A 14,244-nucleotide genomic window follows, 5' to 3' on the forward strand; every position below is an offset into this window, starting at 1 on the left:
TCTGTTACATTTCTGGTCCAGTCGGAAAAAGCAAAGCAGAAATCTTACACAAAAACACGTTCATGTTTACCCATGGAGTCTCAACATGATACAGATCCCCAAAGGTAAATCTGTAACACATTAAAACACACAGTTTTGCATTCAAAGCCAAGTGACTGAAATCCTCAGTCTTTTCAGACCTAAATCGTTCAGAAGCACAATGTTTGAATTATGCATCAAATATTCCAGTATGAAGACATACCTGTACCATGAACTTAGACTTACTTCATTTACCTCATCACAAAAAAAAATATATAGAACCTCTAATTTATCATACTTTCAGTTCTGAAAATTTCCCTATTTCTGAAAATAGTATTTGGCGGTAGATCTCTTAAGGCCTTAAGATTTGATTCTTCACAAATGCTGAACATCTAAAATCCTGTGAAATTTGACAATGGTTGACTACACTCAGTACCTCTGCAAAATACAACTAAAGTAGAAAAACATCTTAATAACCTCCTAAAGGACTACTGAAAATCACAGTTTCAACAATCAGAATGAAAGAAAGCTATCTCTTTTCCCCTTACAATACAGAAATAATTGACATCTGAAAACTATAAAAAGTGGTGAAAGAAAGAAGAATAGATTTGTATTTTAACTCCATTTGAGTGAATTGGACAAAAAAGCTTTGCTTGGAAGTGCAAAGCAGAAAAGTATCTCTCTCAAAATAAGGAAGAAATATTCCTTATGATGTACCAAAATTTACCTGAAACAGGAAAGTATCTATTACTTTCAACATTTTCCCACACCACCTTCACACTTTGCAATTTGATAGGAAACATTGTCCAGCCCTTTGGCTCCCTAAACAAATTTCAGAGCCCAGGTTCTTCATCCTGTTTTTAAATAGCTCTCTTCTCATTGTGCAATGGTGAAACACACTTATTTCTCAAGTTTATCTTGGCTCAGCTCAAAAAGTATCAGACTGAATTCACCGTAAGAAAAGCATAAGATCTTGTAGAAATTTGAAGTCAGGGATTTTTGTTATGAAATGAACATCAGATGCAGTTCCAATGTTAGCTTAAAATGGACTTCACATGTATTTGTTAATTACTTCTACTCAGAACTCTCAGAGAGGTTCCAGCTGCTTCAGTGGCTTTAAAGCAACATGATGTCTTCCATGTACTGCCCTGGGTTTCTACAGCTTAATCAAGAAAAGTCCTTTCTGAATTCATGCCTAGTTAGGAATGACTGAATAGCAGCTATGACAATATAACCAGGTTTAATAACTATTTTCTGCACCTTCTTAGCCTAGTGGAAGGCAACTTCCACACTTGGCTGTTCCTGTTATGAAGGATTATCCACATTTCTGTGTGAATTATTATAAAATACTTCAGTTCCATAAATATTCAATGAAATTTCCAATCTCGGGAGGTATTAAACATTTCTATCAGTATTCCAACTGATATATTTTGTTAAGGATGTTCTATGCATACTTTTCTTATTACATCAAGCCTGATCTTAGCTATCACTAGCTCTCCTGAACCATACTTTTGGAATTAGATGCAGATGGCAGAAATAAAGGTTTTAAATGTGATACAGTATCACTTTCAAGTATGTGGATGCAAGGTCTAGGAAAGAATACTGAAGTTAGGATAACCTGATTTGGTGCAGCTGTCATAGACACAGAACAGTAGTTCCTGCTACAGCCTGGCAGTCCCTTCAAGTCTCCATTTTTGTGTTTATAGCATTTAAGGCACAAAGTTTCAGCTGCATGGCATCAGCTGTTTTCATCTGAGGCAAAAAGGAGTAACTCCAAGGAAGCAGAGCACAGAGTTGCTTGCTGTGCTGATCAGTGCTGGCCTATGGTACACTCCACACTTAACCAGAGTTACTTGCTTCCTATAGAGCATAAAAGATATGGTAGCCCAGTGCCACTGTCAAGCACCTGTTTGCATTCAAGTTTCACACTGCTCTGCCAGTGAACTGAATCTTCATCTTTGCTGCTTTCTACGAAGCTCTCTGAACATACCTTCAGCCTTTTCACAGTAGGAAACAGTAACACAGCAAACTCAGAATGATCGTATCACTTTGGAGATGCGTTTAAGCTGCTCAGCACATGAACTGAGAGGAGACTACAAAATCTCCTGCTGCACCACGAGATGGTGCTCAGCCCCCTCTCTAAGACATACATGGAGTACACTAGAGTCAGAAAAGTTTGCTTGAACTGGGTACTGGCATTCCCAGCATAAGCACACATGGACAGTTAGGCTTACAAATGATTCTTTCTATGCAAGCCTGCTGGATACAGCATTCCCTGAAAAATATCTTTGTGCTGCAGAAAAAAAAAAAAAAAAAAAAAAAAAAAAAAAAAAAAAGAGAGAGAGAGAGAAAAAAGAAGTTGTGCATTTTTAATTGTTTAATTGTTTTTATGCTGCTCCACCTTCTCTGTTGCATTTTATTATGCTTGAAATAAATCAAAGTGTGACTAGTGAGTGAAATATTACAAACCTTTATAACAAGAAGAAATGGTCAATTTTATTGGTGCTGCTTTCAGTGGCAATGATAATTTAGGAATTAAGTTTCCTTTAATCTAAAATTATCCTAAGCAGAAAAATATAATTATAAATAACAATCTTTCATTCTTTCTAATATAAGAAAGCACAGAACTAAATGAGGCAAGTTTCTGTCTATCACAAAAAAAAAAAGTGGCACTATCCATACTCATAGTGTCAATATTTTGGCAATTCTAGGACTGTGATTAGTATTTTCATGGGAGAACTCAATCTGTGGCAGACTAGACTATGGTAACAATGTGATTCGGGTATATGCAATTGAAGTTACAGTATAATGGTAACTACTAGTGTATGACTTAGCCAGCTGGGTACTGACCTCTAAAAATCTCCATAGGCCTCTACAAATACACTTCTATCATCTTGCATTAAAGTTCAGAGTTACCACATGATGTTTGATGCCATCTTTCGCAGTGGAACTGTCTACATATTAGCAGCAACAAATATTTCATCTGTAAGAACCCTTATAAACTCCTGGCTTCATTCACTATCTTACTAAGCAAACACTCTGTACTAGCCTACAAGGAAAAAACCTCCCCCATTTCTATACCTCTTACCAGGGGCCTCTTTGCATTAAAACATTTTTATATTATTTCTGTCTTTTAAAGGGAATGATGAAATCCCAGCAACATTTGCATGCGGCAGTTTTTTCTCTTGCACTGAATGTGCAAACCCACTTTGTTCAAATTAGAACCTGTACCATTATAAACTACACATCTCAACTTCAATGTAGGAATCTGCTCATATCTAGAACTCCTCACATACATACAAATGGACTTGGGTTTTGGGACCATGAAATGTCAAACATATGACATCTCTCCCCAGCTCAAGTAAGAAAGGCCTGGGGTTTTGTTTGCAGAACAATTTGGCAAATGCTGTCCCTCCTCTTGAAGCTAAGAGGTAAACTCCACAAATTCAGGAGGAGAACCATGCTAGATGGAAGACTGCAACTTTAAATTGTTTAAGTGCTTTGTTTAACAGCTTGGTAAAGTAGCAACAGCTTGAAACCTGAAAAGTGCTCATCTGAGTCAAAAGCAAAACCATTTACATTTCTTCTTTTCCTTACCAGTTCAAAACAGTGGGCTGAATAATGTCAAATACATTTGCTCTACAAGAAAAAGGGGAACAGAAAACACACTAATCCAAATGATGTCAGTATGCTAGCAGTTCATTAATATACAATTAAACTCTTACCTGAACCTACTCCTGCATTAACAGGTAATTAACATAATAACGTCCCTGTTTTGTTCCAAGCTTTCTGGTGATTCTGTATTCCAATTCCATGAGCAAACAAAAATATAAAATGTCCTTAGATGATTAAAAATCTACTTGGTGATTTGATTTCCAGTTCATAGTCAGTCCTGGACACTGGGAAATTCACCAAAAGGAAGTTATTTTTCCATAGTGAAGTGAGCTCACATGACTGTTTAATAGAACAATCACTGAAGTGACACATAATCAAAAAGATATTTAACTAGGAAAATTACTTGAGAACTTCACTCAGGCTTTCTAACTTTTCACATTCAGAATGAAAATGCTCAGCATATTGCATTTTCCACTAGGTAGAAAATCATTTATGATGATGTAATGAATCTTCACCATTGATCAGACACATCTGTGGCACCTTGGTCAAGTTTTTTCTGGTACCAAGGCTTCCCATATATTGTACTTCCTTTGCACAAAACAAGCAAGAAGGCAACAACTGTCTCCTTGACCCTGAAATCTCAAGAATCACATATTTTTGAAAGGGGTGAAAGATAAGACATCAGAAAAGAAAACATTACTGCTGAGAAGTTTGCTAAGAGCACATTTCCAGAGATGCAGCAGCAATGCAAGCTTGCCTATGCATCAGACACAAGCATGCACCAGCTTGACTCTGGTTTTGGGGAAACAAGAACTTCTCTGGGAGAAAATGAGTTCTTGTTCTCCATGACTCATTTTGTCCCTACAATAACAGCAAACATTTCTAAACTGCCTTCTTTCAGAGGCAGACCACAAATCTGAAGCTCACGTTTACCCAGCTCACTTCTCAGCAACCAATATCTATCTAAGCACAGAAGCATCAAAGGATATTTTTAAGTGAACTTCTTACTCCTGTGCACAACTGCAGTTCTCTGCTCCCAGAGAGAAATTTTCTAGGAGCAGTGCCTTTTGCCAGACAAACCAGCCTAGCAGTGAAAAATACAGGCAATGTGATGGGTTACAGTGGCAGGACAGTAGCAGTCACTGCTGAAAGAGGTGGGGAGTGTGAAGATTGTTAAACCTGGAAAAAAAACCTCTCAGCTACAGAAAGGCAACTTTTCTCTACTATCAATCCTCTCACCACTCATGGAAACAGTAGCCAATACTCAAGTCCTAATGCAGTCTTCATTTGATTTTAAAAGATTCAACAGCCTGACATTTTAATCCTGGAAACAACGTATTTCATACTCTTACACAGGTTCCTGGTGCTACCTCTTGCACAGCTAGTTTACTCAAACTTAGTGCCTTGTGTAGAAATAGAAAAAGAAAGTACCAAATACTTGATGGCTGGACACCGTAAACGACATTGTTTCATTCTACCTTTAGCCCTCTATTTCACTGTACAGCAGTAAAAGCATTGCCTTTTTAAGTTCTATAACAAAATGTTCACAAGCTTTCAAGGGTATGTTGTTTTCCTGAGTGTACTGGATCCAGCCGAGAGCGAGTTAATTTTTTTCATGCGGTGCCGTGTTTTGGATTTGCGAGCAAAACAGTATTGATAACACACAGGCAGGCAGAGAGTGAGAGCAGCTGTGTGCTTCTTAACCACCTACAGGGGTTAAACCAAAACACTGAGGGAAGTGCAAGTGATGACAGCAGATCTGAAAAGAACACAAATCAATTTATACAAGGAAAGTGGCCAAAATAACAAAATGAGGTGCTTACACATTTTTCTATCAAAGCTTTTTTTTTTCCCCAGGCATCCTGGCTGAGATCCTACAAATACTGCAATAGAAAAGAAAAAAAGGAAACAAGATTGTTTTCTCCAGACATGAGAAAGGAAGTTGATAATATAACAACTGGTGGATAAGAGAGAAATGTTGCTGACCACAACTAATTAATTCAATGTATCATTAAAAAAAACTTAGCATCACAAGACTTCTTCCTAGGTTACTCCAAGCTTCACCAACAGTGAAGCTCTAAAAATAAAATAAAATTCTAAAAATTTAAAAAAAACCTACCTCAAAATTTTCATATTTCATAATCTTTGTTATATCATCCGGGATCCCAATACTTAATTAGCACTTTTAACATTAAGTAATGGGTATCTACCCTAGTGACTGACAGGATAATAGCTATGGTTTGTTTTGACCTTCTCTTTTTTAGTTATAATCCCACAGAAGGGGTGAGATACTACAGGAATTGAAAATTACATACATAAAAATGGACAAAAACCCACAAAAGTAATCTTTTCAAACATCAAAATGAATCAAGAAAAGCTGCTGGGGTAGGAATTATAGCCAGTAAACCAGAAGAGCTGTTTTCCAAGAGTGGGTCACTGATTCCTGACAGATGACTGCTGAGTTTCCAAGGTTAGTTTTCTTTCTTATTAGGTTTCACCACAACAATTTAGGTAAAAATAATACAGAACATATTCTGCCAAGCTCTGCTTTCATCATTGCCATCTCTCCATACTGATGTTTCTCCCTGAGTACTGAAACTGAAGATGCAGAATTGAGACTTTCAAAGGATGAGACAGTATTAGGTGGAAGATGAAGGTTGACTGCTGTTAACTAAGAGCTGGGCACAGCTGAATTCTAGCAAACACCAACTTCTGTTTGCAGCACAGATCTGGTGGTCCCTGATGAAATATTCTGGGATTCAGGGACCTTGTGATATAGCAAACCACAGTTTAGGATTGCTCAAACCAATTATGCCACAGCAAAACCTTAATCTTGATGGCACTGTCTGAATAAGGAGGATTAAAGACACTGTGAAAAGCCTGTGCTCATTAAATCCAGTGTTCTGCCCCCAGTAATGGTAATCACTAGTACCTCTTTACCAGTCACTCCGTATCCAATATCCACTGATCCTTAAAGCTCACTGATTTGGCCTTAAATTTATAGAACAGGTGGCACCCAACATAGCAAGCAGTGCTTGTGCTGATTGATTTTTGTCTTTATAACTATTTAAAGCCTCATTAGAGATGCTCTCTCTGGGGTGTTCGCAAACAAAATTAATAGCATATAAAATACTGGCTTCCTCCTAGATCCTGAGGCACAAGTCTTCAGTTTTGTGCCAATGTTCTTTGAATAAAAAAAAGTGAATGTTCTGGCAACTAATTACACCACATAATCTACAGAAGACATATTGTCTAGACATCAGTGAAGTGGAGCAGTTTCTCCTGTGTGCTTTACGTTTTCTCTCTCACCCAGACAGGAGATGTCCATGTGGAACCCAGCCCAAAAAGGGACTTATCCTTTCCACTGCAACTGATAATTGCATGGATTCTGCTGCTGTCTTTGTAAAACAAGCTCAGAAGCACTACTTCACTTTGTAGGGGTACCAAACAACCTCTGAGTTGAAAACGTGTCCTGGTTTGGGTTAAGGACAGGGTTAACTTTTTGCAGTAGCCATGAGGGTGGGGAGCCTGGAGCTGTGGGGGCATGGCCAAGGTCCTAATATTATTCAATACCATTTCATGACATTGCCAGGGCAGGGAAAGAGACTCTCTTTCACTCTCTTTTGGGAAGAGTATTCCTTTCTGGTCATGGGGAAAGTGTGGTGGGTGAAGGGTCTCCCTGCCATTGTTTTTCATTGTCCGAGGCTTGGTGGGCATTTTGCCTGTAAATCACCCTCTGTAAATTTTTCATTATTCGTATTGTTGCTGTTCATTTTCTTATCTCATGGACGATTCCAATAAATGGTTCTTAACTTATCTCTGCCTTTTGTCTCCCACTGAAGGGGAGGGAGGGGTGTGGCTCATGGTTTTATTTTCAGTGGGAATCCAAAATTGGAGAATATAATTCCTAAACTACATAATTAAGTCAAGAGGGTATTTTTCCCACTAGAGAATTGGAATGAGCTTGAATCAAAAAAAGTCTGAGACAAAAGAGGTCACTTTGTGTTAGCTGCCACAGGGAAGAGGAATTTGTTGTGTTATGAAATAAAGTACATCCATAAAGGAGCTCAGAGAGACATCGCGGGGAGGGAGCACAAATAATATCTTTCTGGGTAATATCCAGGCCATCAGCCCACCAGAGACCCATATGCACAAGCCCAGAGGAGCATGGGGCACAGCAGCAGGTGGGAGCACAAATCACAGACTCCTGAGCAATAAAAACCTTGTCCAGGTCTCTTCCAGGGCTGTTTTGGCTGAGCCATTGGTTCGTGTCCCAGCATGACACTCATCACTATATGATAGCTGGACCAGCTCTTGATATCATCTTTTAGATTAAGAGTATTGCTGCACAGGGTGCCACATATGCAATGTCAGGGAAAAGGACTTTGGAGTCAGACAGACTTACTATGGGATGTTTAGCAGAGAAACCAAAGGCACAAAAAGGGAGAAATCTAGGTGATTTGGGGAAGAGGAAGAGTAGGAAAATAAATATAGGGGTAAGGGAATAAAAGGGACTGGGCATGTAAATAGTTGCAGATCAGTGTGTTTATCTGATCAGTGCAGATGTCCTGTCCTGTCTTTTTATTAAATTCCTTTCTGTGTCTTTCCTGGGTTTGAGAGCCCTTTATTCTCTGTGCATGAGGGTGCACAGGGCTATGAGTGCTGTGACTGGAGTCAGACCATGGGGTCAGTAGGTCCAGATGTTCATGGTGCCAGAGACTGGAAACAATGTGGATCTGTGAACAAGTGTGTGAACTCTAGCAATGGGCCTGCCAAGAACACACCTTCAGCTTGCTACAAATAGAACCTGGGAGCAAGCAGTAGCCTCATCTCTCTCAGGCTGCTGGATCCAGAAGGGCAGGTTCTCCTCTAACAGAATTTTTATCTTGCCATCTGACAAATATCTGGGAGGACTGCTTTTGATCCCCTGACAGAAGTCTTCTAAAGACAGGCTTGCTCCCTTCTTTTCTCCTGCACTGTGGTGCAGCAGCAGCCAGACCAGCATCCCAAGTGTGAGACTGCTTAAAGGTAAAATCATTCTCAGCTGGGCTGTGCAGATGACACAGACAGACACCAGCTTTGCCCACACTATTACAATATGACATACTACAGACTTGACACTTTTCAGGCTAAGTAAGTATTCATTTTTTCCTGAATATGTTTAAATGGAGCTAGGAGATACTACAGTCACAAATATGACATGTAAAGTTTAATCACACTGCTTCACAAAAGAATGTTTTCTTGTTAGAGTACTATTAAGATTTTATTAAAATGACAGCAATATCACTAGGAATTATGTAAGTGCACTTGTTTTTAGAATATTTTGATGAGAGTTAGCACAGCTTCCTATTTACGTATGATGATACAGAAAAAGAGAAAACTTTAAACCTTTCTCAGAAAGTTACACATCATAGATTCATATTTTATGTTGTTACACTGTCACTTAATAAAATGAAACATTAACACTGCATTGAATAAGGCATGAAATACAGTAAGGGCGGCAACTGAAACAGGAATACCAAACATATTCTAGCTGTCATTATTTTCAAAAATTTATTGGATTTCAAACAACATGCTAAATGTGAAACCTCACAGAGACACAGACTCAAGTGTGTAGTAGTGATTAGACTAATTTTTTATCCTCTTCCATTTATGCTTTTAGCAGCAGGTAAAAGAGGAAGATATGGAAGTTTCGAGGCATCAAAAGTGATGTGAAAATAGATGGTGGCATGTCTGGCATGTTTAAGTGAGAAGAAAAAGCCTCATTATGAAATAACAAGCAATAGACAAAAGCGTTCAGTGTCCCAAAGAGCTATTTTTGGCAGAGCTCTCATAGAATTAGTGTCAAATAAGAGACTGAATATTGACACACCACATAAAAGGCTTGTAAGGAGAGAGAACTAGACCAACAGTAGTAGCCTAAAAAGAATACAGAGTGAAAACACCTCCAAATTCTAAAAAATCTGTAGGACACACAGCTCTGTTCTCCACACTTAATACTGAGTAGAATGCAGAAAACTATCCACATCTAATCTGACATGAAGCGGGGTCACTGGATATGGAATAATGAAATTAAGGACCTTTGTAAAAATGAAGAAAAATCAACGTGCCATGACATGACACAGACTATAAAACTAACACGACTTCAACTTTCTTCGAAGTGAGGAACATATTTCAATAAACAGACTACAAGAGAGGGACTATTTTCTTAGGAAATCCTATTTTTTTTAAAAAAGTATATGTAGGCAAAAATCCAAGAGACTTATATTTCGACTATACCTATTTCTCTCCATAAATCCAACCAACAAAATAATCACTCAATGCACCTTCATACAGTTTATTTGGAGATCCTGGTCCTGCTTTCAGTTGTGCTGATTTCGCATGATTTCACACTCAGAGGAAAAGAGTTACTATATGGCTACATATGTGTGAGCAAAAGCATTGTTGGGTCCTTCTAAATGTGCAGAAACAGAAAAGATCAGTTTAGGTATCTTCGAGAGTGAAAGAAAAGGATGAGATGAGTAATAAAGTAAGTACAGAGACAGTAAAAAGCTGTGAAATACAACAATGATGAAACACAGAGAGAAGGTAAGAAGAAATTATGGAAAACAATATTTTACATCATATATAGAATAGCCCAAACATATGTAAGAGAAAAGCCCTTCATCTTTTCAATGAAAATTAGGAGCATGTATAAACGCTTACCTGGGACAATGCAAGATTCCTCTCAAACAGCATGAGCTTCAATGCTTGAAGTAGTGGGCTCTTAAGCCACATGTTGCACGTAACCCCAGAAGTACAGCTCTGTTTACCTTTAAAACCATGCACTGGGTCCCTTCTATTCCATTACCAGTGGCGACTGCTTGACCTGAAACTCTTTAACTGCTGGGAAGCCCATTCGTCAAGTTAGTTTAAAACACTTCTGCTCATTTCAACAGACCCTGGCAGACATATCTGTATGTGGATAATTCCCTCTGCACAAGTAAATGTCAGTGTGACTGCAGGAATGCTTACAGTGATATTTGGTCTCCTTCTGCCTAACCATACTGTATTCATTCAAGGCTACAGTTTTCATCAATCCCCAGCAGGTTCCCTTCTAGGAAACAGGACAGCTGACCTGAGTTATTGCAACAGGCAGTAAAAAAACTAAGGTATTGGAGGGACTAAGAGTAGAGATGCTCGTTTTCAGTAAAGCATCATAAAAAATAAACTAGGAAGATCTAATGTGTTCTAAATAAAGAAATAAATTTAAACCTTCAGGGGAAGACTGTATTTAAAAATGCAACAGGCTCAACTATTAAAAATGCATGGTAGCAGAATGATTCAAGATGTTTTGATGCTTATGGGGAAACTAACAAAAACATGGAATTTAAACTGTCTTCCCATTGCTTCCATTATAAGATTATCTTTTTCCTTTCTTTTTTCTTCTTCTTGTTTTTTTGAATATTTCTTCCAATTAGCGCTAACATTTTATTTGCATAAAAAACAGATAATTGCTACTTGCTACTAAAGCTGACTTCCCACCTTAAGACAGTCTTCCATAGCTAAGCCTTTAACAGGCAGCTGTCATCAAAAGTTGAAGATGTTGACATCAGATTGTTGTCCAGTACCAGAGGAAATGGATCCTCAGGTGACAAACATCAAGAAGATCTACAGGGCAAGTGTTTAGATAGAGTTACAGGTGGCTAAGCAGCAAGAGCATGTGAACTCTTATGAAGCAAAAGATCCTATTTTAATGCAAATGTCCTCACCACTGCTGTGTAAAATCCAGCAATCTCAGCTAGTGCATTCGAGACTGCACATTCTATCTTGAAATTTAGTGTGAAAACTTTGAAAAGCAAAAGGAATTCAAGACCTGTCAAGATTTGAGTCATACACTGACTAATCCCACTCGTAGCAGTTTAATCCTATACAACAACTAAGCACCATTCAGCTGCTTCCTCCCAGCAGTGGGATGAGAAGGAAAATCAAAAAAAGGTAAAACATGTGGGTTGAGATAACAATTTAATAATTGAAATAAAGTAAATTATCATGAACAAACTTCTATAGTGTTTCAGGGCTTCTCCCCAGCTATAAGCTCCCAGGGACCAGTTTCCAAATCCAAAAAACTAATTGCTCACACTTCTGTGCAAAGTAGGGTCTCAATCAGCTGGCATCTGCCCTTCATAAATACTTGTACATAAAATCGAACACAGAGGCCCTGCCAGTTCAGGAATCTGGTAAAAGTTAAGCCTCAAAGCACACTTGAGAGCTAAACAGCTCCATTGTTTTGGGAGTGCTTTTTACTTTGACGCCTACATCAAGTTTGATCAGCTCTTTGAAGTAGAACAGAAAAGATCTGGCTTGCTCAGTCAGTCTAGAAATGGATATGATCTTTCACTATTATTTTTCACGGAAATTTTATAATCCTTCTTCCCTGCTTCTACATACTGAAAGGAATCTTAGGTGACACAGAGGTTCAGCTGGAGTATTTTATAGAAACCTAAAAATGAAAAATGCCATACATATACATATATATATGAAGTACATATATTATACTCTAAATGAAAAATCTAATTTTTCTTTATTCTATACCCAAATAAAAATTAACTTGAATAAATATCATGTTAAGTTGTCACCATTCTGTAATAAAGCAAGAGTTTGAAGCCTATTTTCTTTGTTTTTAAATATGCCTGCCTTATTGTAGTGGAGAAGTGCATACAATACCTGTTGTTATTCGTATGTGGTTCCTTAAAAGTTTTCATAAAAATAACAGGTTACCAGTGAAATGTAATATCAGCTCATCAGGTTCCTCAGGTGCTCTTCTGCAAAGCTATGAAATAGTAATTCATCTCCTCCTTGGAGAAACCTAATACAAAATTTTCCACATACAATCACCTTAAAGTCTTCCCTCCTCCCTCTCCAGCTTCATATCCCACCCAACCCTTCAATTTCAGAAGATTTTTTTAAAGAAAAGAAAAATAAAGAAAAAAAGAAAAGAAAAACAGCTTATAAAACAGCAAAGAAAATAAAGTTATTTTAATATATATAGAAAGAGAACAAAATGAAACTTGAGGGAAAACTTACTGGCGTTACAGTTTATCCTGATACAGTCTAGATGGGGAAAAATAAATGAAAGATGAAATTGCATCCTTCAAGGTAACAGCTGCAGACATCCAAAAACAATCAGTCCACCCTTCCGGGGACAGACACACGCAAAGAGATGTGGCCATTTTATACTTCTACACAGTCTGTACAAGTTCAGGAGTGGGTGTATATGTACAGTATATTCTATGTAAATATCTGTTACATAAATATATATATTTGTATATATATACATATGTATAGAAAAATATACCAATATATATACATAGTCACATGTTGACACAGAAAGTTCTTTTCTTTTTATAGGAACCTACAAATCTAAGAGAAGCTTCCACTCCAGACCATGAATTTATATGGATTACAATTAAAAAATTTATAATTAAGGCATAAAAATCTCCCTCAAGACACAAGTCACACTCAAGCGTCATTTTGCTTTTTAGAGACCTTCAGCAATTTCTCTAAGAAGCTTGAAGCTCAAAGTGAACCTTTACACTTGGTTTCTTTTAAATTAATTTGTATTGTTATTGCATAAATACACCATCTGTCAAAAGAGAATACCTGTAAAATCAGCCTATGAGATTTTTGGTGCAATATTTAACCCTTTCCAGCTCTCCCAAAGACAGACCCTCTTCTCTATTCCCCCAAAGCCAGCCCAAAACGCTTTTTAATATGTGCACAGACACATTTGACACTGTCCGCTCAGGTGAGGAAAGGGTTAATATACTGCCCAGTTGTGTCCTATCATAAAATGGCCACTTGCAAACAGCTAACCGCACGAACGCCCAGCCCAGATTTCAGCTACTTCTGGAGGTTGGGAATTCTTTTTTTGGGGCTTGGCAGGGAGAATGGGGATTTCTTTCAAAGGTCCCCAGCCCTGCCAGTTCCTCAGAGCCCAATCTCATCTTGCTGTCTGAACGCTAAGACTGAATGGGGCGTTTGTAACGTTCAGGGAGAAGATGAAATGGGCAGTGAAGTGGCAGATCTGGGAACCTTTGCTGGCCCTGCTTCATTCAGAGGTCACAGGCAAGGGAGCGACAAAGAGAGGTATAAGAAGAGAAAAATAGCTATGCCTGTGGAATCTAGTAAATGATAACTGAGGAGTCTCACGAAGAAAGCAAGCTGAGGTGGGAGAGCCTGAGCTAGAGGGCTTCTGAGCATTGCTTCTCTCTTTTAACACACTAATGCTCAGCATATCTCAGGATATGATCCATAAGAGGATCTTTCATTTATAAATGCCTATTTACAGCCTTGTGAACATCCACTGCTGTGGTGTCTAACATGTGCGAGAGCATTCATATTAGTGCTATTACATATCTTGGGCTCTGCTGACCTTCTCTCACAAAATCAAGGCCATGAATAATAGCACCATACTACTGGACACGTTGTCTGGACAACTTGAGCTTTAATCACAGAGAATGGTTGTATTTATTACAGAGATATGGCCCAGCAAGGGAAGTTATACAGAATGGCAAAGAAATATAATGCAGTCTGCTTCTTAACTGGACCAATTTTATTTTTGCTCAGACA

General features: G+C 38.2%; 1 protein-coding gene across 5 annotated transcripts in view; it reads right to left on the bottom strand.

The window, feature by feature from the left end:
* NRXN3 (neurexin 3) overlaps positions 1 to 14,244 on the bottom strand; it is a gene marked incomplete at both ends in the record, with an annotated part of 894,319 nt that overhangs the window by 601,218 nt on the left and 278,857 nt on the right. For 3 of the 5 annotated variants that reach the window (XM_083864468.1, XM_083864471.1, XM_083864469.1), the window contains one exon: positions 12,700 to 12,726. The exons of the other annotated variants lie outside the window; for them this stretch is intronic. In XM_083864468.1, the coding sequence (XP_083720594.1) occupies positions 12,700 to 12,726 (27 nt within the window). The remainder of the gene's footprint in view (positions 1 to 12,699; positions 12,727 to 14,244) is intronic. 5 annotated transcript variants of the gene reach the window in all.

This window comes from Zosterops lateralis (genome assembly GCF_965231275.1).
Source record: "Zosterops lateralis genome assembly, chromosome: 6".
NCBI lineage: Eukaryota > Metazoa > Chordata > Aves > Passeriformes > Zosteropidae > Zosterops > Zosterops lateralis.